Source organism: Ambystoma mexicanum, chromosome 10 (genome assembly GCF_040938575.1).
Source record: "Ambystoma mexicanum isolate Mex_15411 chromosome 10, UKY_AmexF1_1, whole genome shotgun sequence".
Classification (NCBI taxonomy): Eukaryota; Metazoa; Chordata; class Amphibia; order Caudata; family Ambystomatidae; genus Ambystoma; species Ambystoma mexicanum.
In genome coordinates, this window is record NC_090932.1 from 65,536,862 (window position 1) to 65,558,647 (window position 21,786).

The 21,786-nt window shown below is 46.7% G+C and overlaps 1 protein-coding gene across 4 annotated transcripts in view; it reads left to right on the forward strand.

Moving 5' to 3' along the window:
• Window positions 1-21,422, forward strand: part of LOC138491152 (uncharacterized) — a 648,478-nt gene extending 627,056 nt beyond the window's left edge. For all 4 annotated transcript variants that reach the window (XM_069617509.1, XM_069617512.1, XM_069617510.1 and 1 more), the window contains 3 exons: window positions 17,200-17,261; window positions 17,416-17,515; window positions 21,289-21,422. In XM_069617509.1, the coding sequence (XP_069473610.1) occupies window positions 17,200-17,261; window positions 17,416-17,515; window positions 21,289-21,342 (216 nt within the window). In that variant the 3' untranslated portion in view covers window positions 21,343-21,422. The remainder of the gene's footprint in view (window positions 1-17,199; window positions 17,262-17,415; window positions 17,516-21,288) is intronic.
• The last annotated feature ends 364 nt before the right edge of the window (window positions 21,423-21,786 follow it).

Sequence of the window (21,786 nt, forward strand, 5' to 3'; positions counted from 1 at the left end):
ATAAAAAGGCTACCGAAAAGAACATGTCACCGGCGGAACGGGAAATAAAGTGGGAGCCACTTTGGAATCACAATCTGCTGAAAATCCCCTGTTAACCTAGGAAAATGTCTCAGGAACGCACCAGGGGCAAGTCAGCCCTAGATTGAGTGAGAAAACCGATGTTTAGAGACCAGGAGCTTGCCATATGTATGGCCCACAGCAGCGCAAGACAAGTGCTCAGCAGCAAGCACAGATCTGGTGGTAAATCAGCCAGAAGGTGTCTGTGGTGGGCCGTGTGCCATGGGATGGGGAGGACTGCCGCAAGCGCGTGAATGATGATACTGATCGACATGGGCACCATTGAGGGAATTGGAGGAGTGGAGGCTGGCACCGGTAACCATGAGGCTGCAGGTGAGAACCTCACCCCCTGAAAATTCATGAATCTGTAAGGGCCACACCTCCAGACCATGAGTGAATGTATGTGCATGCAATGTGTGAGAGGCACCGCAGCCACCCATTGCTGGCCCCTCATATCACTGTACCCTAGTACCCCCTTGTACCATAAGTATGTACAATGTATCAACCTAAGGGCCAGGGGAAAGACATGCATGGCCATGGGACAGCAACGTGATGTGTGAGTGTGTATGAAAGCCCCCACGCACAGCAATATGGGAGCTGTGCATCCCCACAGACAACCAAAGATGTCACACCAACATGTCCAAGCAGTGTCCTTCCCCTGTACCATGTTCCAGCAATCACAACATGTTGACTCGCTAAAATGCAATGGCCAAGTATGATAGAAACTGTGTCCAAACCCACTGTAAGGCATGATATGCATGATACAAATCTAAGCTGCCCTCAACTCATACAACACCCTATGCACCCCACAGGCACACAAAGCTCTTCAGAGGCTGATGATGATGGGGAGGAAGCAACAACACCCAGCCAAAGTTACCAATGTGCTACTACCAGCACCACCATCCCGTGAAGGGACTGGCAAGAAAAAGAAAACGCAGGACACATCCAAGTTCACCCCACCGTAGCCCAACCAAGACGGGTGCATCATCCACAAGGCTACAGGGCGACAGCGCCTCAAACACCGGAAGCCACCAGGGGCACTCAGGATGTGGTGGGAGCCACCAGTGGGACTGACTCTGATGAGGCCCACACACACACAGAAGCACGACACACTGCACTGCTGTCGTCCCCCAGCCTCATTGTCACATATGAGATGGGCACACCCCAGGGAAGCCCAGAGCAGGCGCCAGTGGATGCACTCACTCCACATATACGTGTGCATTGTGGCCGCACACCTGAGCCAGATGTGGACACGCCATCTTATAGCTCCCCTGAGGATACACAATCCAGTCGCAGCAGCTCCATCAGAGGTGGCAACATGTCTGCCGACAGCCCCCCTCCCACTCAGCGCAGAGCTGTCACTCTGATCCCCAGCACACCTGAAAGACCCATCGTCACAGGAAAAGCAGTGATGGGGCGGCTGGATGTCATGGAGTCCCGACAGCTGCGAATTGAGGCCATGTCGACAGCACACCCGGCACATTAAAGCAATCAGCAGTACCATACGGAATGCATCAAAGCTCCTGGCACGTGACAATGCACAGACCTGTAGAGTCGTGTAGGGCTGTACAGCGGCCCTGACAGGTTTTGGTCAAAGAGTACGGGAGCTGTGTGAGTTCCTATCTGCACATGCTGAGCAGATATAGGAGTCAAACAATCTGCTCCGCCAGCAGCTGTAGAACTCAGGAGCAATACCATCTGCCTCAACAACACCCACAGAGAGATCCCGGGAGGCCTCGCCCAGGCGCTGTTCCCTGCAAAATCTCCCCCACCATTCACCAGAGGGACCCGGCCGTGGGAAGCGCCCACGTACATCCTAGATCGACATGGCACAGTTGTGTCAAGCCCTGGGCACATGGACCCACTAGCACTATTTTGGGGTGTTCTGAGGAGGGTGGGGGGATTGTGTGATAGGGAGTTTACAGGGGGGTCTGGGATTGTGTGATGGGGAGTTCACAGGGGGCTGAGGGATTGTGTGATGGGGAGTTTACAGGGGGGTGGGGGGAGTGTGTGATGGGGAGTTCACAGCAGGGTGGGGGGATTGTGTGATGGGGAGTTTACAGGGGGGTGGAGGGATTGTGTGATGGGGAGTTTACAGCAGGGTGGGGGGATTGTGTGATGGGGAGTTTACAGGGGGTGGGGGGATTGTGTGATGGGGAGTTCACAGGGGTGTGGGGGGATTGTGTGATGGGGAGCTCCCAGGGGTGAGGCGGGTTATTAAAAAAATAATAAATCCTGTTCGTAATGCATACAAAGCATGGACATTCATGATTGAGTTGAAGTGCTCTTTATTTTACAAGTGGTATGTGTCAAATGCATCAATCCACTGGATCAAAAATAATTGTCAATCAAGGCCTGTCTGGCCAACCTCCCCTCCCTCAACCCATCCCTGTGTGCATGTGCCCTGGCTTCGGCCACATTTTCATCATTACTCCCATCCCCAGGTGGCTGGCCATCAGCATCGGGGGCAGTGGCACATGTCTGCGACAGCAAATGTTGTACAGCATGGCACAGGTAAGTACGATTTTGCCAACCTTCTCTGGTGCATACATTAAGACCGCTCCTGTATTGTCTAGGCACCGGAAGCGTGCCTTCAGCAATCCAAAGGCCCTTTCCATGTGTACGCCCATGGGCAATGTTGTATGCCAGCTCTGCTGGAGGGTGTGGATTACGCACACTGGCTCAAGAGCCATGTGTACTGCAGATATCCAGAATCACCTGCAGGGGAGAGAATGCAGACACTAGGACAAGGTTGGTTCTGTGGGTGTACAAGGATCAGACATCAGTCACATTGGTAACTGAGTCAAGTATGTGTTGGAAATGTTAATGCTCTCTCGGTGCATTGTTCTCATACATCCTTCAACTTCCGGGACATGCATGGGCTGAGGTTTACATGCATCAGTGTATCCATTGAAATGCAAATGCTTATGTGGGTCATACTCATGTGGTGCACTTACGCTATTTTCCATATGGCTACTTTCATTGTGATGTGTGCTGTGCAAGATGCTGTATTCAATCAATGGACTACTTACTGCAAGCACCTCCCCTGTATCTGCATGCCACTGAACTCTTGTCCCTTATGTCATGATGAGGGTACCCTTATATCTGCATGTTCAGGCGACATGTTGTTAGGCCTTTTGTTGTGGCATTCACTATGGCTGGTTTTGCATTGGCTACTTGGCACATTCATGTACATTTGGCCAGGCATGTGATTGTGCAATCAGGGCTCACTATTTCAGGGATGGTCATTGTCGTGACTACAACTACTCGTGTTTGGTGGTTTGGTGGTAGTGCCTACATTAGGTCTATATTGGCATGACTGTCTGTTGGCCAGGGTGGGATATCTATTCTGTGGCAGGGTGAGGAGCAGCACTGCGACACACACAAGATGCTTTGTGTTAGTGGGCCTTCAATATGTGAGTGTGCTTTCACAAATGTGTGCCATTCAGGGTGTGTTGTGCTGTGTGGTACGTGTGCAAGGGTTCTCATGCGAGGACATCCATGGAAATGGTGCTGTGCTAGTGCTGCCTGTTTCTCCTGCTGGCATGCAGGGATCCCTGTGTGTATGCCCCCCCCAATTTGGCATGCATTTCTGACCGCATTTGTACTCACCCAACATCCATGTGTTTTGGCCTCAGTGCCACTCCATGTAGGCTGGCAGGGTACTGTTCCACAGGACCATGGAGTCGTGGGTGGATCCTGGGTAGCGGGCACAGCAATGGGGGAAGGTTAGGTCGGGGCTACACGTCATCTGCATGTTCATGGAATGGTAACTCTTACGGTTCCTGTATGCTGCCTCATGTTCCTGGGGTGCTACTAGTGCTACATGAGTGCAATCTATGGCTGCTATGATGTTGGGGACTTTGGCAATGGCATGGAACTGTGCCTTGAGCTGGTTGACATGTGCCTGTGTGGCTGGCAATGCAATGTGCTCATTGACATGGAGCAGCAGTGCATCCAGCACCTGCCCCAGCATGGCACTGAAGGTGGACTAGGCCATACCATGCATCATGGCAACAGTGTGTTGGAAGCTGCCAGTCCCAAGGTACTATAAAACAGAGACAAGCTTGACAAGTGGGGGCACAGAAGTGCTGATGGCTATACGGCTGCCTTTGTCAGCCTGGATTGTGTCCAGCAACTGGGTGATGGTTGCCCTGTCCAGCCTGTACTTGGTGACCAGCTGCCCATCAGTCAGGGCCCAGGGTGGTGGCCTGACCCTGGGGATGGCTGGCTGCCTTGCTGGTGCTAGTCTCCTCATCCTCCTCTTTCTCCTCATCCCCACCACCCCCTGTGCTCCTAGTGCCCGGGGCTGCTTGGCAGGCCTCTGTAGCTCCAGCCGCAACAGGTACATGTCCAAATCAAGGCTCCCGGCTGCAAATGGCAACATGGTGTTGATGAGGCCCAATGTCTTGGCTGACTTCAGAAAGAGCAGATTCCTGTGGTCAGTTAAAACAGTCACAGTAAACTTCGTTCCTAACAAATAGTGCCTCCATTACTGGAAGGCCTTCTTAATTGCTAAGAGTTCTTGATCAGTGATTGTATAGTTTACCTCAGCTAGGAGTAATTTCTTGGACAAATAGGCTACTGGACGTAGCTGTCCAGTCTCTGGATGTCTTTGGGAGAGGACAGCTCTGATGGCTAAATTGGACGCATCTGCTTCCACAGAAAAGGTTGTAATGGATCAGGATGCAAAAGTATCGGCCAGAGGTAAAACTTTGCATTAGGTTCTGGAAAGCTTCTTCCGCCTCTACCGTCCAACCAAACTTAACTCCCTTCTTCAGGAGTTTCGTAATGGGAGTCACAGTTTGCGAGAACTCTTTGATAAATCTTCGGTAAAAGTTTGCAAAAACCTAGGAAACTTTGGACATCCTTCGCACTACTGGGCGACGGCCACTCTTCTACTGCTTTTACCTTTCTAGTATCCATTTCCAACACATTTGGGGAAATTACTAATTCTAAAAACTCCACTTCTTCTGTGTGGAATAGGCTTTTTCCAACTTGGCATACAGCTTGTTTTCCCTCAATCTTTGCAAAACCATTCGAACATGTTCCTGATGTTGTTGAAGACTATTAGAAAATATCAAAATGTCAATGTATACCACTACAAAGATGTCTGAAAACTCTTGCAGAACTTTGTTGTTGAGAAATTAGAATGCTGCTGGAGCATTACACAGGCCGAAGGGCATACCCTGATATTCAGGTAGGCCACATTTTGTACGAAAGGCTGTCTTCCACTCATCTCCATGTCATACTCTAACCAATTGATAGGCCCCACGCAGATCTAACTTGGTGAATATAGTCGCTCCCTGAATTTGATCCAACATCACTGATATTATTGGTAGTGGATACCTGTTCTTGATTGTAATCTTATTAAAGGCTCTTTAATCAATGCAAGTTTGTAACATTCCTTTCTTCTTGGGCACGAAAAACAATGGAGATGCTGCTGGAGACTGAGAATGCCTTATAAAACCCTTTGTTAAAATTTCCTGGATGTATTCCTTTAAATGTTCGTTCTCCTGCTCTGTCAGTGCACAGATGCGTGTACATGGGAATCTGAGCTCTTGGTTCCAAATCGATCTTACAATCGTAGTCCTGATGGGGTGGTAGTTCATTAGCTTCTATTTCATTAAAACATCACTGAATTCCTGATAACACTCAGGTAATTTTCCTACTGCTGCTCCAGTGGTATGTACTGCGGCTCCTGTTTCCATCAATCCGATTACCAGTCCTGAGGATTCAGTTGAACCTTCCTGAATCTTATTCTCCTTCCTACAATATTCCTTACAAAAGGTTGAGGTGAATTCTACCACCCTCCTGCCACAATCAATTTGAGGATTATGATAGGTTAACCAGGGCATCCCTAGAATAACCCTCAACCAAGGTGAGTCTATCAGCTCAAAAATGACTTCCTCCCAATGTCCCTGAGGCATTTTTATTTCTACCAACACAGTTTCATGAGTTATGAGGTCTGACATTAACTGTGACCCATCCACCGCTCTTGCTTGTTCTGCCCTTCCTTTAAGAACAAAAGGTATGTCCAAATCCTTTAACACCTGCCAATCCATAAAGTTTTTGGTGGCCCCGAATCTATCACCCCTGGACTTCTCCCTTTTGGTGTCCCTTTAACAGGGAAGCATACGTTTAGTGTCATGTGCGGCACAGCTGCTTGGATTGTGTTGGCCACCTGTTGAATTCTTGAACTTGACGACAAAGGGGTCTTAGGACACCAGGGACAATGTCCAACAAAATGCCCAGTCTTTCCACAATACATACATAGGTTATTTGATCTACGCCTCTCCTTTTTCTCTTTTGACAATGGGCCTATAATTTTACCTGACCTCTCCATATCCACTGGTCGAAAATCCCTTGACATTGCTTCCCCTCTTCCTCTTTCTCTCTTTGCTTTACTGAAAACTCGAGCCTCAAAACCACCTCTTCTACGCTCTGCCTTACGTTCTCCCAGTTGAAAATCTATTTGCATAACCAAGTTAATCAAGGCTTTGAACGTAGTAGGTCTATCTGTAATAGTGGCTAGCGCATCCTTCAAAGCATCCCTTAGACCACGATAAAACAATGAGCCTTATTTTTCCTCTGACCATCTGTTTTCTAAAACTAAGGACTTGAACTGAGAAATGTAACTCACTAAATCTTTTCCGCTTTGTTTTAATTCTAAGAGCTCCCCATCTACTTCCTGAGAAAGCTGACGTCTATTAAACATCTTCCTGAATTCTAGCTTGAACGCTGACAAGTCCTTCATAGTGGGATTTCCCTGTCCTACCAGTAGGACTGACCAAGCTGCTGCTTCACCCGTTAAGTAAGACAATATACAAGCTATCTCTGCTATCTCAGATACAAAGGCCCCTGGCCTGCAGAGGAAATGAAGTTCACATTGGGTCAGAAATATTTGACATTTCTTAACTTCCCCTCCAAAACGCTCTGGCGGTGCTAAAGGAACTGGTACTAACTACAATCTTAAACCTCCTAGGTTAACTTCCCCCCATTCAGAAACTAGTTGTGGGGGTTCTCGGACTTGACCCTCCTCAATACTAGTTAAGAGAGCACCCTCAGCCTGTAAACTGGAAACCTTTAAACTTAACTCTTCTAACCTAGAATGCAAGTCTTAATTCTCCCTCCTGGCAGACCTGATTTCCTCTCTTAGTTCTCCTATAATGTCTCTCAGAGAACCAGTCAAGGTCTCTCTGGGATCCATCTCAGCTCAGGCAGATTTATTATCCTGGATCTTTCATCCTGTCAGGGCCAGCTTGCTGTAATCCACTTGAGCTGATGCTGATCCCACAGACCCTCACCTGAAGTTCCCTGCTCAAAGCTATATCTTATGGCTGAGTCGGAAATCGTGGGAAAGTGTAGAGATATCGCGAGAGCCGTGAGCTCTCGCGAGATCTCGTCTGTGGGCGGAAGCCCCGCCCCCTGGCTCCGGCGGACACACGGAGCGAGGAAGGGATGTGAGGAGACGCGTCCTGAGTGCTCCTCAGAAATATTAGGCCCCAGAGCCTAAGCAAGGACAGAACTTCGTGGCACAAGCCAGCCACATGTTAAAGGGCCTGTTGCCCACCCATTATTATTTGTGTGTGCAGTTAAATACCCTGAAGATGTCTGCTGTTGAATAAAGAGACATCAAAGAGTCAACACGCTTCCTGTCATTTGTCAAGGATATTATACAACATAATTGGCGACGAGGATTACCGCTGTAACCCGCGTGGAACCATGCAAGGAGCGACACCACCACCGCCCTGGTGCGATGCGACGCAGGGCAATGTTACTTAATGCCCTAGGGGTGGAAGGACAGAGGGTGTTCGAAAGTCTCACCCCGGAGCCGGTGGCTGGTGACAACGACGACGTTTTCAAGGAGGCCGTAAGAAGGATTGTGAAAAGGTTCGCCAGCAAAGAGAATACCGTCCTACACAGAATCCGGTTTTATAGCCGCAAGCAGGAAGCCTCAGAACCCGTAGACGATTATATTACTAAGCTGCGTGAACTGGCGGCACTGTGCAACTTCGGTAACAATGCAGAGAGCCTCATCTGCGACATGCTGGTGGTACACACAAACAGCAGGAAAGTACAAGACAAGTTCATTTTGGAGAAGGAACTGGTGCTGGGTAAAGCGATTGAAATTGCGAGAGTGGTCGAGGAAACGGCCGGGAGAAGGAAATAACTCGCAGGAGGCCACAGTTCCGCTGAAATACAAGCAGTGGCGTTCCGCCCGAAGAAAGAGAGACAGGTATCCGACTTGAAAGAAGGGAAATGGGGAAAGAAAGAACCACTGAAATGCCACAGGTGTACAAGCACGAAACACCTGGCGTTCGACAGAGAGTGCCCAGCCAGAGACAAAGAGTGCTCGGTATGCAAAAGAATTGGTCATTTCTTGATTGTGTGTCAGTGGCGCAACAAGAAAATCACGAGCGTAAACACTGATCACAACACGGAAAGGGAATCGTCCTCCGAAGATGAAGGAAGACCTACAGTCATCATGGTGAACAGTCCACGGGCCAGAAGAGAAAAACCCCATTGTACCATCAAGATTAATGGGTTGGAAACAAGAGTTATGGCAGATTCAGGTTCCGATCTCACCATAATACCCCTGCGCACGTACAAAGAGATGATGGGGACAGAAAAAGTCCGAGTGCTCACTACACGGCACAAACCTACGGTTTTTGGCGGGGCGTCAGTAGACCTATTGGGCTACATCAAAGGGAAAGTGGAGTTCAAAGGTAGAGAAACCATCACCAAGTTCTACTTCAGTCAAGAAGGCCCGGCGGTTTTAGGGTGGGACGACCAGAATTAGCTGAAAATCAGACTGGACCCCAGCATGGAAGATCAGGTACTGTCAGTCTGCGGGAGGAGTGGACCAGTAGTTAAAAGTGATTATCCAAAACTATTTTCGGAGGAGCCGGGACATATCAAGGGCTTCGTCCATAAAATATTGCTCAAAACCAACGCTGTCCCAGTTAAACATAGAGTAAGGCTGGTACCAGCAATGGCGAGAGACACACTCAGAAGTCAACTGAACAAAATGAAGATGGATGGTGTCATCGAAGAAATTAAAGCTTCAGAGTGGCTGAGCCCAGTTGTACTTATAAAGAAACCAAACTCACAAGAGCTAAGGGTTTGCATCGACCTTCGCAGTCTAAACCTGGAAGTCATCACAGACAGCTACCCACTGCCGAGCATCAACGAACTCATCCTCATGATGAAGGAAGCCAAAATATTCTCTAAACTGGACATGAGGAAGGCGTACCACCAAATACAATTGCACAAAGAGTCCAAACCCCTCACCGCATTCATCACCCCGTTTGGAACCTACCAGTTCACCAAAATGCCATTCGGCTTATCGTCAGCTGCTTTAGCATTTCAACGCATGATGGATGCCCTGCTACGGAACATCAGAAACGTGGCCTATTTTCAGGATGACATCCTCGTTTATGCGGGGGATGAACAAACACACGATGCCACATTGAGAACAGTCCTCACCAAACTGCAGGATGCGGGAGTGAGATTAAGGAATGAAAAATGCATATTCAAGGCGAAAGAAGTTGAGTATTTGGGGTACAGGATATCCGAGCAAGGGATAAGTCCCAAACAAAATTTAATGCAGGCCATAATTAAAGCACCGGAACCCACCAGCAAAGATGAAGTGAGGTCATTCCTTGGGTTGGCGGAGTACTATGCCAAATTCATCCCCAAATTCTCAGAAACCTCAGCCCCACTCTGCGAACTCCTCAAAAAAGGATCTGAGTACACGTGGCAAGAACCCCAAAGGAAAGCGGTGGAGAGCATAAAACGGCATATAGTAGAAGCACCGTGTTTGCAACCGTTCAACCCCGAGTGGGGTACAGTCATCACTACGGACGCCAGTGCATATGGACTAGGAGCTGTCTTAACTCAAAAGACAGGCGACACGGAACAGGTGGTAGCTTTTGCTTCGAAGGCCTTATCATCAGCCGAACAAAACTACTCCACCATAGAGAAGGAGATGCTAGCGTGTGCATGGGCCATAGAACATTTCAGAACATATGTGTGGGGCACAAAATTTAAGTTAGTGACGGACCATAAACCCCTTATCCACATGCTCAGCCCAGGAGGCACGAAGGTATCAACGCCCAGATTAGCACGCATTGCAGCCAAACTGCAGGAGTACACTTTTGAGGTGCAACACATCTCGGGATGGAAGAATTTGCAGGCGGACTGCATGTCAAGATTGCCAGAGGGCAAGGACAATGCCACCACCTTCCTGCAAGAAGAATGCATTGTAGCATCCATCACAGATCTCAAAGCACCGACTACCTAGAACTCAGTGAGAGACAGTTCAGACGAAGAAGACAGAAAGGATCCAACCATGGCGAGGATCAGAGAGTGGATCAGAAACGGGTGGCCTAATGAGAAAGCAAAGCCAGAGGGTATGAGACCTTATTGGAAAGTGGCAGATGAGATCTCAGAGACCGACGGAATAATAATGAAGTTGGACCAGATAATCCCGCCCATGAGTATGAGAAAGACCATTCTCTGCAGAGCCCATGCGGGCCACCTGGGAAACACCATGACACGTCGAAGAGTGAGAGAAGCCTACTGGTGGCCGTCCATGGATCAAGAGATCCGCACCATGATCGAGAGATGCCATGAGTGTCTAAACAGTGACAAGCGCCTAAAGATCAGACAGGCGCCCCTGATCCCCACTGAGGTCCCAGAAGCGGTGTGGTCCAAAGTAGGTCTAGATTTTATAGGACCATTGGAGGCGATGGCGCCAGAACATCGGTATGGCATAGTGCTAGTGGACTACTTATCAAAATGCGTCGAGGCCGAGTTTGTTCCCAACATTACCACCACGACCGTAATAGAGGTCCTCACCGCCATCTTTCAGAGGGAAGGACTCCCCAATGAGTTGGTGACGGACAACGGGGTACAACTGATTTCCAGGGACATGGAACTATTCCTGAAGAAACACCACATACACCAGAAGAAAGCAGCACTATATCATCCCAAGCCAATGGGCTTGTCGAGAGAGACAACAGGTTCATCAAGGGAGCCATCCAATTAGCAACTGCTTCAGGGATGGACCCGCACAAAACAACAAAAGAGGCCATAGCGGCTCACAGGCTGACTCCCAACGGGATCACTCAAATATCCCCGTTTCGCATGTTGAGAGGGAGGAGAGCAGCCTCCATGCTAGTGCCACCATGGTTGGCCAAAGTAAGAGAAGATGAAGAAGTGGACATGTCGGAAGTGGTATGGAGAATAGAAAACAGCAAGGCACGAATGAAAATATGGAGTGACAAAAGAAGAAGGACCACACAAGGGTCAGATGTGAAAGAGGGAGACTGGATCAAAATACGACTACCGACCAACCATCAAATCACAGGCTCACGGTTCAGCAGACCCGTAAAGGTGATTCACCGAGGAACCAACCATGTCCGCACCGAAGATGGACGCACATGGAACATGGAAAGAGTAGCCTTGTTTGGGAAGAGGCAAGAGAGAGAGAAGACCCTGGAAAGATCTGAAGCCGAATGAGAAATGGACTATGAGAGAGGGGAAGAACGTGAGCCGGTGACCGAGGGTAGAGAAGGGGAAGAAACTGAGCTGGAAGCGGATGCACCCACGGTAGAGCGAGAAGATGAACAGCATGATGTGCACAGCGAGAAAGGCGATCGGCCAAGAAGGGAGCACAAAAGACCGGTGAGATACAATGACTATGTATTGCAATGAACTGCCTTTGCATTATCAGGGGGAGGTGTGTAGAGATATCGTGAGAGCCGCGAGCTCTCGCGAGATCTCGTCTGTGGGCAGAAGCCCCGCCCCCCGGCTCCGGCGTACACACGGAGTGAGGAAGGGACGTGAGGAGACGCGGCCTGAGCGCTCCTCATAAATATTAGGCCCCAGAGCCTAAGCAAGGGCAGAACTTCGTGGCACAAGCCAGCCACATGTTAAAGGGCCTGTTGTCCACCCATTATTATTTGTGTGTGCAGTTAAATACCCTGAAGATGTCTGCTGTTGAATAAAGAGACATCAAAGAGTCAACACGCTTCCTGTCCTTTGTCAAGGATATTATACAACAGAAAGGGAAAGGGGTAGCGGATAAAATATCAAACTACAGACACTCCTTACTCCTGGCCTCTGGATGCTGGCATCTGCAGTGAAAGAATAACGATACAAGGCTAGCTTCTATCTTATTCTGTGAACTTTGGTTTTAATTACTTCATTAAGTATGTGTGTTCTCATTACCTGTGTTACCTCTGCTTTTAGCTGAGAGGTGTAGAGTTATTTGAAAAACGTAGCTTGCTCTCTTCCTTGACTTTAAGATTATTCTCCAAAAGTAAACACTTTATCTATACTAACAATCCCTAACTGAACTATTTCCTATATCAGAAAACTATTTTACATCAAAGTCTTTATTGAATCTTTCCTCCTTTAATTAAAACGACTAAATTGCTCCTCAGCATGCTGCCGCTTTTCTCATATAGAGGCCAATACTTTGTCCTTGTCTGAAAGCACTGTGCCGAGTAGGAGGGCTCACTTATCTTTATTTGCTTTTTGGTGAATGATCCACTAATGCACATGCGGGCCCACGTTTGCTCTGTTTTCTATTTTCGGATTGTCGTACTTAAATGTGGTCCCTTCTTTGTGTTTACGCGCGTTGCACGTCCCCCCTGCTGACTCTCTTTCTCTCCAGCACAGACTTGCCTCATGGTAAATGCATTCAAATGATCTGCGCCCTGACTCAGTGACTCTTTTTGAATCCGTGACTGGGTGAAGCTCAGATCAGCTGCTATGTGCGCCACGCCGCTGCCTGAATGAGCTGCTTATCCGGAGTTGCTAGTTAAATATATAGTTTCAGCACCTTTCGCAGTCATAAAATTACTGACTTTACAGTTTCTTTTCTCCTGAAAGTAAAAATAACCACCTTCATTTCATGCAGCATTCTCTGCTACCTTGTCAGCTTTTAAAAACTTCAGTAAACACACCTCTCTAAATGCTGCGCTCCCACCTGTGGCCTTCTTATTATTCGACTTGTGTTAACAGCTGTTATCTTCTCTGTTCAACTGGTCTTCATGGAATCTCTAGTTCAGTGCTTTATTAATATTATACAACCCGCCATGAACTCACAAGGGATGAAAGGCAGTTATAGAATTCTGTATCCTTACCAAGACACTTCTGACCATTGTTCTCCCAGCCAATTAAACATCCCCCTGCTCCTCCATCTTAACTTGGGAAACCTACAATTACTAAAATGAAGGAACAGTACCTTAGGACACTTCTAACATCTAACAACATGCCTAGATAAGAAGCATCCATTAACCAACTCTATGAATTCCCACTGGCCACCTGCTAGATTTGAGAGACCTGATACTCAAGTGCTTCATCGGACGGATCCCATAGACCAGCACATTTAGTCACCAGCATCTTGGTACAGGGCCATCTTAAGCGCTTTTGGGGCCCTGGCCACAGACTTCTTTGGGGCCCCCCGCCACCAAACCAAAGGAATTAAGTGATCAAGAATATCTGAGATGCCCCCCTCCCCGCCACAATCGCAACCCATAAGTTGATATGCTGCCTCACAGCATTAAAAATAAGGATGCTTACTCCCTTTAAGTCCCCTTAGCCTCTTCATTCTTGCTCTAATCAGACTGATAATGTTGCCCTTCAAATGCTACTTGTTTATCAGTCTAGGAAGAGGTTACTTCTGTTCTAGCATGGATACAGGAAACTTTATATCAATAGAATCCAGGAAGGTATGCAGACTGTAGTGTTAATGCAGGACTGTATGTAAAAGGTACATGTAACCCAGAATAGACAGAGATCTCACATTTGCAGCCTCACAGAATGCAAACGTGCTCAAGCATGGATAGAGCAGACCAATTGTAGGAAGGAGAAAGCTACACATACCATAGCATGGATAGTGGATGTAGATTAGAAGCTACCAGGAAGGTGGCTGTATCCAGACAGACTGAGATTTTAAGTGGAACATAGTTTTCAAATAGTGTTGCCATTAGAGATCAAAGGAACAAGTTCCTGTGGTGTGCATTATATCAATGCTCACTAATATAGTGGAAGCAACACTATAGCCAGTGAAACCATGAGTGAGGCTGTTTTGAATGTTATACCCTGAGAATGAAATCCCTTCTGTCTACCACCCCTTCCACTCAAATGGCCTACATAAGAAGAAAGATCAAGTAATGGGCTAAACGATGCCACCAGCAGGCAGGGAGGCAAACTTCACAGAAGACAGTACATTAATGTACGAGATATAAGATGATTGATAGGATCACTGCATTGTCTGCTGGCAAAGCCAGGATACAAGCATGAATGCTTTGGTTCCCAATTATGATACTTATTCATCTCTTGGACTAACAGTTTATGCTCATCGTTGGGGGCGATTGCCTAGGTTTTACAACACCCCATCTGAGCACACCAATTTCTAGACCTTCGCCATAAGGATGACATGTTTGTTTTTATAGCAACCCCTATCTGGTGCAGGTATATTGATGATTATAGCACCTGTTGTGCTGCAAGACCAGGTACATATGCAGCCAGGTTTATAAACTTCAGACATAGGAAAGGCTCAGGCAACCTTACAGGAATGTGCTATTCTAATCTTGCATAGTAACACATATCACTGCAATGAGTGCTTAACATACTGAGCTAACTTCTGAACCATTGTGGCACTCAATTTACCAGTATGCATTTCTAATGTGGCTATTGCACATGATCAACATAATTCCCACAGAAAGGAAATAATGCTACAGGAGTGTGCTGCAAGGAACACACAAACTACATATACCACAGTGAACACAGAAAGCATTACATGATGAATTGACTGAGATAAAATGTACTTTCCAAAACAGACAGGCAATAGGTTTAGAGCCTCAGCACCATGCAATACAATATCCTTGTGTGTGCTATTTAAGTCTGGTGAACAAAGGAATCTTACTTCTTTAGATCAGGCAGCCTTGCGGGGCCCCCTCCAAGGTGGGTTGCGGGGCCCCCTCCAAGGTGGGGGCCCTGGGCAAGTGACCCTTTTGCCCTCCCATAAAAACGTCCCTGTCTTGGTAGTTGAACCAACCATTGAACAGACACTAGTGGCCCTCACGATCCGCTCTTCATCAAGCATCATCTTTAAACCACATTGAGCTCCCTTTTGACTCTGCTCCACACCGCTCCCCATCTAGAAAAACAAAACCTCTGCACTCAAGCCGCTTTGAACCATACGAACACCAGTGAACTGCCCAGTTTGCCATTGGCAAACTGCCAAGAAGGTATTATTGACGTGTAACTGCCTCCTTTTCCAATTTGGCCCTAGAGACTAGTTAGGTCAATTGTGCACTGTTTTCCTCAAGAGATATCCTTTTAAAAATCATTGTGGTCATTTAAATTGCCTGTCAACTCTACATTCTCCTCCAGAGTGATGCATTCTCTCTTCACTTGTATCGTTGCCTGTCACCTCTACATTCTCCTCCAGAGAGATGCATTCTCTCTTAACTTGTATAGTTGCCCGTCACCTCTACATTCTCCTCCAGAGTGATGCATTCTCTCTTCACTTGTATCGTTGCCTGTCACCTCTACATTCTCCTCCAGAGAGATGCATTCTCTCTTAACTTGTATAGTTGCCCGTCACCTCTACATTCTTCTCCAGAGTGATGCATTCTCTCTTCACTTGTATGGTCTCTGTACTTTCCCACAGGGGAGGGTTTGTACCGTTTTCCTATGTAGTTATCTTGCACGTGGTGTGTTTAATTAAATAATATATTTGTGTATACATCCTTATACATTACATTCACGTACACATACTTCTTGGAATTATAGCCTTGCGGTACCGTAATTAGCTCCCTGGGTCCCTTTGCGGGTTGGTTTTTAACGCCTGCAAAAAGCAGGCGTTAAATCCCCCAACCCGCAAAGGGACCTCGCAGTAAGGCGGTAAGGATTTACCGGTACCGGTATTTTACCGGTACCGGTAAATCCTTACCGCCATCCGTGTAATGAGGCCCAATATGTTCTGCATTCTCGTCTGGCTTTCGTTTCTTTCTATGAGATACAGCGCAATCTTCACTTTGCCTCTTCTTACTTCACGTCACTGCACTTACGTTTGCTGCGTATGGAGCGTTAGTTTTGCGTTTGTTGAGATATACCACTTTGTCGCACTTAAGATTCCGAAATCACGTTGCTTGAGGTGACCTTGCTAGGATACCCTAAGTGTGACGTCACTACACCTCTGCACAATATGAGGTTCTTTCCTTTAGTCCCTTGACTTGGCCAAGCGCGTTATACTAAAATGCAAAATAAGAAACATGTAACAGCATCCGCACTCATCTTTTGTCTGAGTTACCTGCTTCTTAATAGTTATCTGCACAAGCACACATTTAAAAGTAATATTAAAATTAACCAAAATGATGCCTACTATATACAACGTTTAACTAATCTTACCTTCCCTGAGGACGAGTTAACTTAAAGGTACTAAGAAATAAAATGCACTTAGGTTAACTTTTCTTGAAGGGTTTTGTTTTTTACTAGTTTTCTTCCTTTTTCACAGTTTTTCTCAGTCTTAGTCTGGAGCTCTTGTAAACTGTGATCTGCTCCACTCAAGTCTATAATGAAAGGCAGTTTAGAATTCCTAAGAACATTCCACTCTGCCTTTCTTACGCCTCCAACCAATCAGCGCCTAGAGAAGTTTCCACCATCTTGGAAATGGAATTCCAGTCTCCTGATGAAATACCTGTTAAGGAAAAATAATCTTCTCATGTAAACACTCTCACGCCCTCCAATTATGTTTCCCCTATCTCCTACAGGCAAAACTCCCCCAACCTTGTGCACCACCTTCCTGTTCCCAGAGAATCTTCCCTGCAGGACCCTGACCCTTACACTGGGTGCCTGAAGTGTGTGGAGGGTGTTGATAAAGCTACTCAATCCAGTTGTTGGCACTGGAGGCCCTGGAAGTAGCATGGACACATCTGGCTGGCTTGTCTCTCTTCCTTCTGTCTTGATCACATGTCTGTAACACCTAGTTTATTCACTGGTGCTGCTTGGCGAGTTGAGCGTGTTCAGCTATCCAGTTTATTCACTGGACGACCGAGGTAGCGTACCTGCTCTCTGCCTCTGCAGAATGTTCTAACGTCCTTTTTCTTGTCATTTCAGGATCAGATTCGTGCTGACAGTCGTGTGGATGAGCGCTCTGATCCTCGAAAGGTCCTGATCTGGTCAGTGTCTTTGAGTGCGAGGGTCAGGGAGCGCAGCGTTCCAAGCGCGGCGCAAGGGTCAGGCTGAAACATACCCGAAATGCGAGCGTGGCCTGTGCGGCTCAAGAATGAGCGATCGGGTACGCAGTTTATGGTTTTCTTTTCTTTCTTACAGGCAAGACAAAGTTTTTCACGAAGCAGTGGAAAAAGCGCGAGTGGCAGCCGAGATGAAGCGAGACGGCGGAGCGGAGAAGACGACCCGGTCTGGATACCAGGTAAGGCGCGCATGGGAATAATAACACTCAGCGTGCCTCCTTGTGTGTGCAGGTTTTTAAATAGACTGGCTGAAGTCCGTCTGTCCAGGTAGTGAAGGGACATGTAGTCCACTTCCTGTCCCATGCTTATGCTGCCTCCCAGATCTCACCAATTGTGTCCATGCAGCCAAACATGGATGACCCTTCACTGTGGCCAGCGAACGTATGTGATGGGCCTGTGAGTCATGGTGATGTGTGTTAGATACAAGTGTGCCTTCAGCCCATGAATAATGTTGCCCAGATCCCAAGGGTGCAGGCCTGACATATGTCAACCAGTTTCAGCTAGATAACAAATTCCCAACTTTCATCAGGGCTATGACAGTACAGAATTCAATGTAGAACATGAGTTAATCATCTTTGTGGACTGACAAAATTGCCTTTTCAATCCTGTGTGGCCGTCGAGAATTTGAGAGATGCTTTGTGTTTTCTGAAACGCAACACAAGTATTTCTGCATAGAGGCACATTGCCAGTGTCAGTCAAGCCTTACTTTTATTTGAAGTGTCAATGTACTTGCTCCACAGGCTGCCCTGTATTACCAGCAGTGTAGGCTGTCTTCATTAATACGTGTACAATTCTCCTTTTGAATGTGACTAAGAGAAAGACATAAGAGAAGCAGAAGGATCCTGATTTAAGGGTGGATGAGAGCCATCTTGACTGACCATGGCATAGAGTAACAGGGTATTTCTGGTCTGTTGTTGCCATTTCATGAGAGTCACTTCTGAAGTGCCTCAGCTGAAGTCACATGCAAGCTGGAATTGGGTGGACACCATGTTTAAATGTGCCCCCAATGTGACAGGACTACGTAGGGGCTGCATGCACTTGTGTAGACATACACAAGCATTACCTCTTGAAGTATTGTACTGCCATATTTTCTCTGCAGATTCGTTTCTCAAGACATGAATCACTTTGAGCCTGGGTAAAGTAATGTAGCCAAACAGGGCCAGAGGTGTTCAAAGAGCAGTTCAGCTGCCATGATTATAACATGCCCCCCATGTGTGGTGACTCAAACGCTGCATGCACTTATATCCCATCCATATGCGTGCCATATTGCATAGTTATAATTTAAAATATTATTTATTATTGTTCTTTTATAATGCGCTTAATATCAGAAGCCAGTTCCTAAGCACGGGACCGGGATTCAAACCTGTACTGCCACATACGGTCCTGCTTCCAAAACTCATGCATTGCCCCTGAGCTATCCTCCCAGTCCAATTGGAATTTGAATTTTTTATGGGTGATCCGGGCAGAGTGAACTGCATCTGGGTGTTCAGATGTGGCGGGGCAGAAAGGGGACAGGTTGCAAGTGGGAGTTTAATGCTGTCCGAAAGGGAAGATAGGATTCAGTCTTGCAAATGGTCACAGGTAAGTTGTTCAAAATTTGTGGAACAACCACTGAAAGCCTGCATTCCCCCGATGGATTGAAATCTGAACTTTGGATATGCAGCAGCAAACGATGTTCCTACCATGACAATCTTAAGGGACTATAAAGAGCAATATTATCTTCCATACAGTTTGGAGCCAGACCATGCAAGCACTTACAAACTAGACCAAGAATCTCAAAAGAAACCCTGCAATTAACCATTAAACAGTACATAGATTGTCCAGCAAAGGTGACAGGATCTCATTTAGATAGGCCACGAACTAGGTGGACCGCTGTGTTCTGGACTTGCTGAACGTTTTGTAGTTTGTAATCAGGAATGCAAACATAGAAGACATTGACATAATCTACCTTTAAGGACCCAACAACAGTGGAATGTTTCCTTTTGGAAGAAAGTGAAGAATTCTGCAAAGTAGCCTGAGTTTGTAAAAGGAGTCCTTAAAAATATCTCCCATCTGAAGTGGTACATTTAGATCGTCCTGCCAGTATATTTAAAGGTTTATGGGTTTTCTTTGTAGATTTCGCAGAAAGAACAGAAATAATAGGAGAGGCAGGCAAATGAGTAGGGCTTTTTATCGAATGTCTGGGCCCCGAAAAAAGAGTCTTGTGTGGGTTTAATTGGAGTCCATTGTGGAGCACCTAACATTCCATTTCATCCAGGCACCATGTTACATATTTAAAGGTTGGTTTTAACATAGACTTGGGTGTTGACTGCATAGAAATGATAATATATATAATATTTAGGAAAGATAGACAGTAAAGGATTGATGTAAATATTGAACAGTAATTGTGACAATAGGGGCCTTGTGGTGCTTGTGATGAACCTGAGGATGCCGTCCCTTCTCCCTTAGAGGGAGACCTTTACCATGGGGCCAGGGCAGTGTGCCCACAGTACAATATTACCCCTGGGGGTGGTGCAGCTAGGAAGGATCACATGGGGAAGGATCCCCCTTATGGGATTAGGGATGACCATGTTCAGAGAACGTGGTAGTCCCCCGCGTTAGTACACCTAAACCCTTCCCCACTCCTAAATCCTCCTTCCCCTTCTTTTGATAGGGCCAATGTCTGATATTGTCAAGTTAGCCAACCTAATATACTTGACAGGATTAAAACATCAAAGTATGTGGCATTTAACAGAGTTGTGCCGGTGCATCTGACGTGCTCTGCTCGCGGATGCCGTTACACCCGGCAGGAAAAACCTGACGGGTGAGACGGCACCCACAAGCAGAGTTCCTAGTATGGCGGTCCGGGAACTACGGTACCGGCATGCTTACCGGTAAGTAGTTCCCGGACTGCCATGCTTGTAATGAGGCCCATTGTGTATAGGCACTATATAAATAAACTATCATATCATATCGTCGGATTCAAAATAGTCAGAAAGAAGAGAGATTTTGTTACAAATTGATTGGGTGTTTCATAGGGTAAGGAGAGAGGTGTGGGAGAGAGATTAATTAGGAGGGTAAATAAAGAGGGATAGATGACGTTGGTGCTTCATAGATGATGAGTAGAGTATGTCTTATGGGTTATGCATAGGATGCAGATAGGATGACACAGGGTAGGAGAAGCGGGAGTAGTATTGGCATGAAGTAGGCAACAGCATTGGAAGGCTAGCGTGAGGGATACAAGTAAGAGAGAAACAGAGTGAGGTGTACATGACAAGAGTGCAAAGAAGCCACAGGTAGGTGTACGATAAGGGGAGCATGGTCAGGGCCTTGGGTCCTCTTCTGCCCTATCATGACTGAACTTTTGCTCTTTGGACCTGCAGGCACTTGGGCGCTGTATCTCAGATGAGCAAGCCAGCACTTCAAATGAGCACTTCAAAGGCTGGTCTGCTCTTTAAATAAGTGATGATGTCAAAGACTGATACTGAGCAAGTTTTGCCGCTGGAGAAATTGTGATTACACTGGCCTCTTTCTTAGCTTTTTTGACACCCAGATTCTTTTGTTCACAGTGAATGATGAGGAAAAGTCTCTGTAATGTATCTGTGGCTCTCCATTGGGTAGCTCTTGCTGGCCTAAGGCTTAGGCCTAGCGGAAATGCTGGATGACACAGGAAATATAACCAAAATGCAAAACAATTAATAGTTATGATGGTAAAGTCTAGGAATGGAATTGGGAAATATCAGCTGCCCACCTACCTTGTTTTGAAAGACAGGGATAGAGTCTGATATTTTGAGTGTTTCACCATCCATTCTATCACAGTGCAAGCAAATTGATGCATGATCTCATTGAATCCCACATGTCTCAAATATGTTTACAGATCTTTGTGATTCCCGTCCAATTTTCTCGAAACATTGCCCGAGAATTTGGGGCACAATTAGCAACAGTTAATGCCTGGTCTCTTTTCTTTTTACAGACAAACATATCGAAACCTATTTTAAGGACTGCAGCACAGAAGAGCAAAAAATAAATTGGACTCCGTCTTGTGCTTACATTGTGGCTCATTGTACCTGCTGTTAAAGCTGGATTATTGCAGCCTAAATAAATATATCTGACATAACCAATCAACTTGAAATGATATATTAAATCTGTCGTGCCTCACGTGGATCCCTGTTAATGTAATTGCATATTTATGAATGCAGCAGATGACTTATAGCTGTTGTAATACTTTGGCAATTTTCCCTATGAAATACCACCAGACTCGAATACCATCACTACTACCCATTTTGGTAAGTCCCCCAGTAGTCTTTTGGGCCTTGGAAGCATTTACTATGGGTGGTAATTCTGCCCACGGTAAATCCTCCCTTCACTGGTGGTAATATGGTGAGCAGTACTCCAGCCAAGTGCCAGAGGTTTTTCCTCCCCCAACCCCAATATCAGAATATGGCAGTACAGTCAAAGTAGCAGTAAGGGG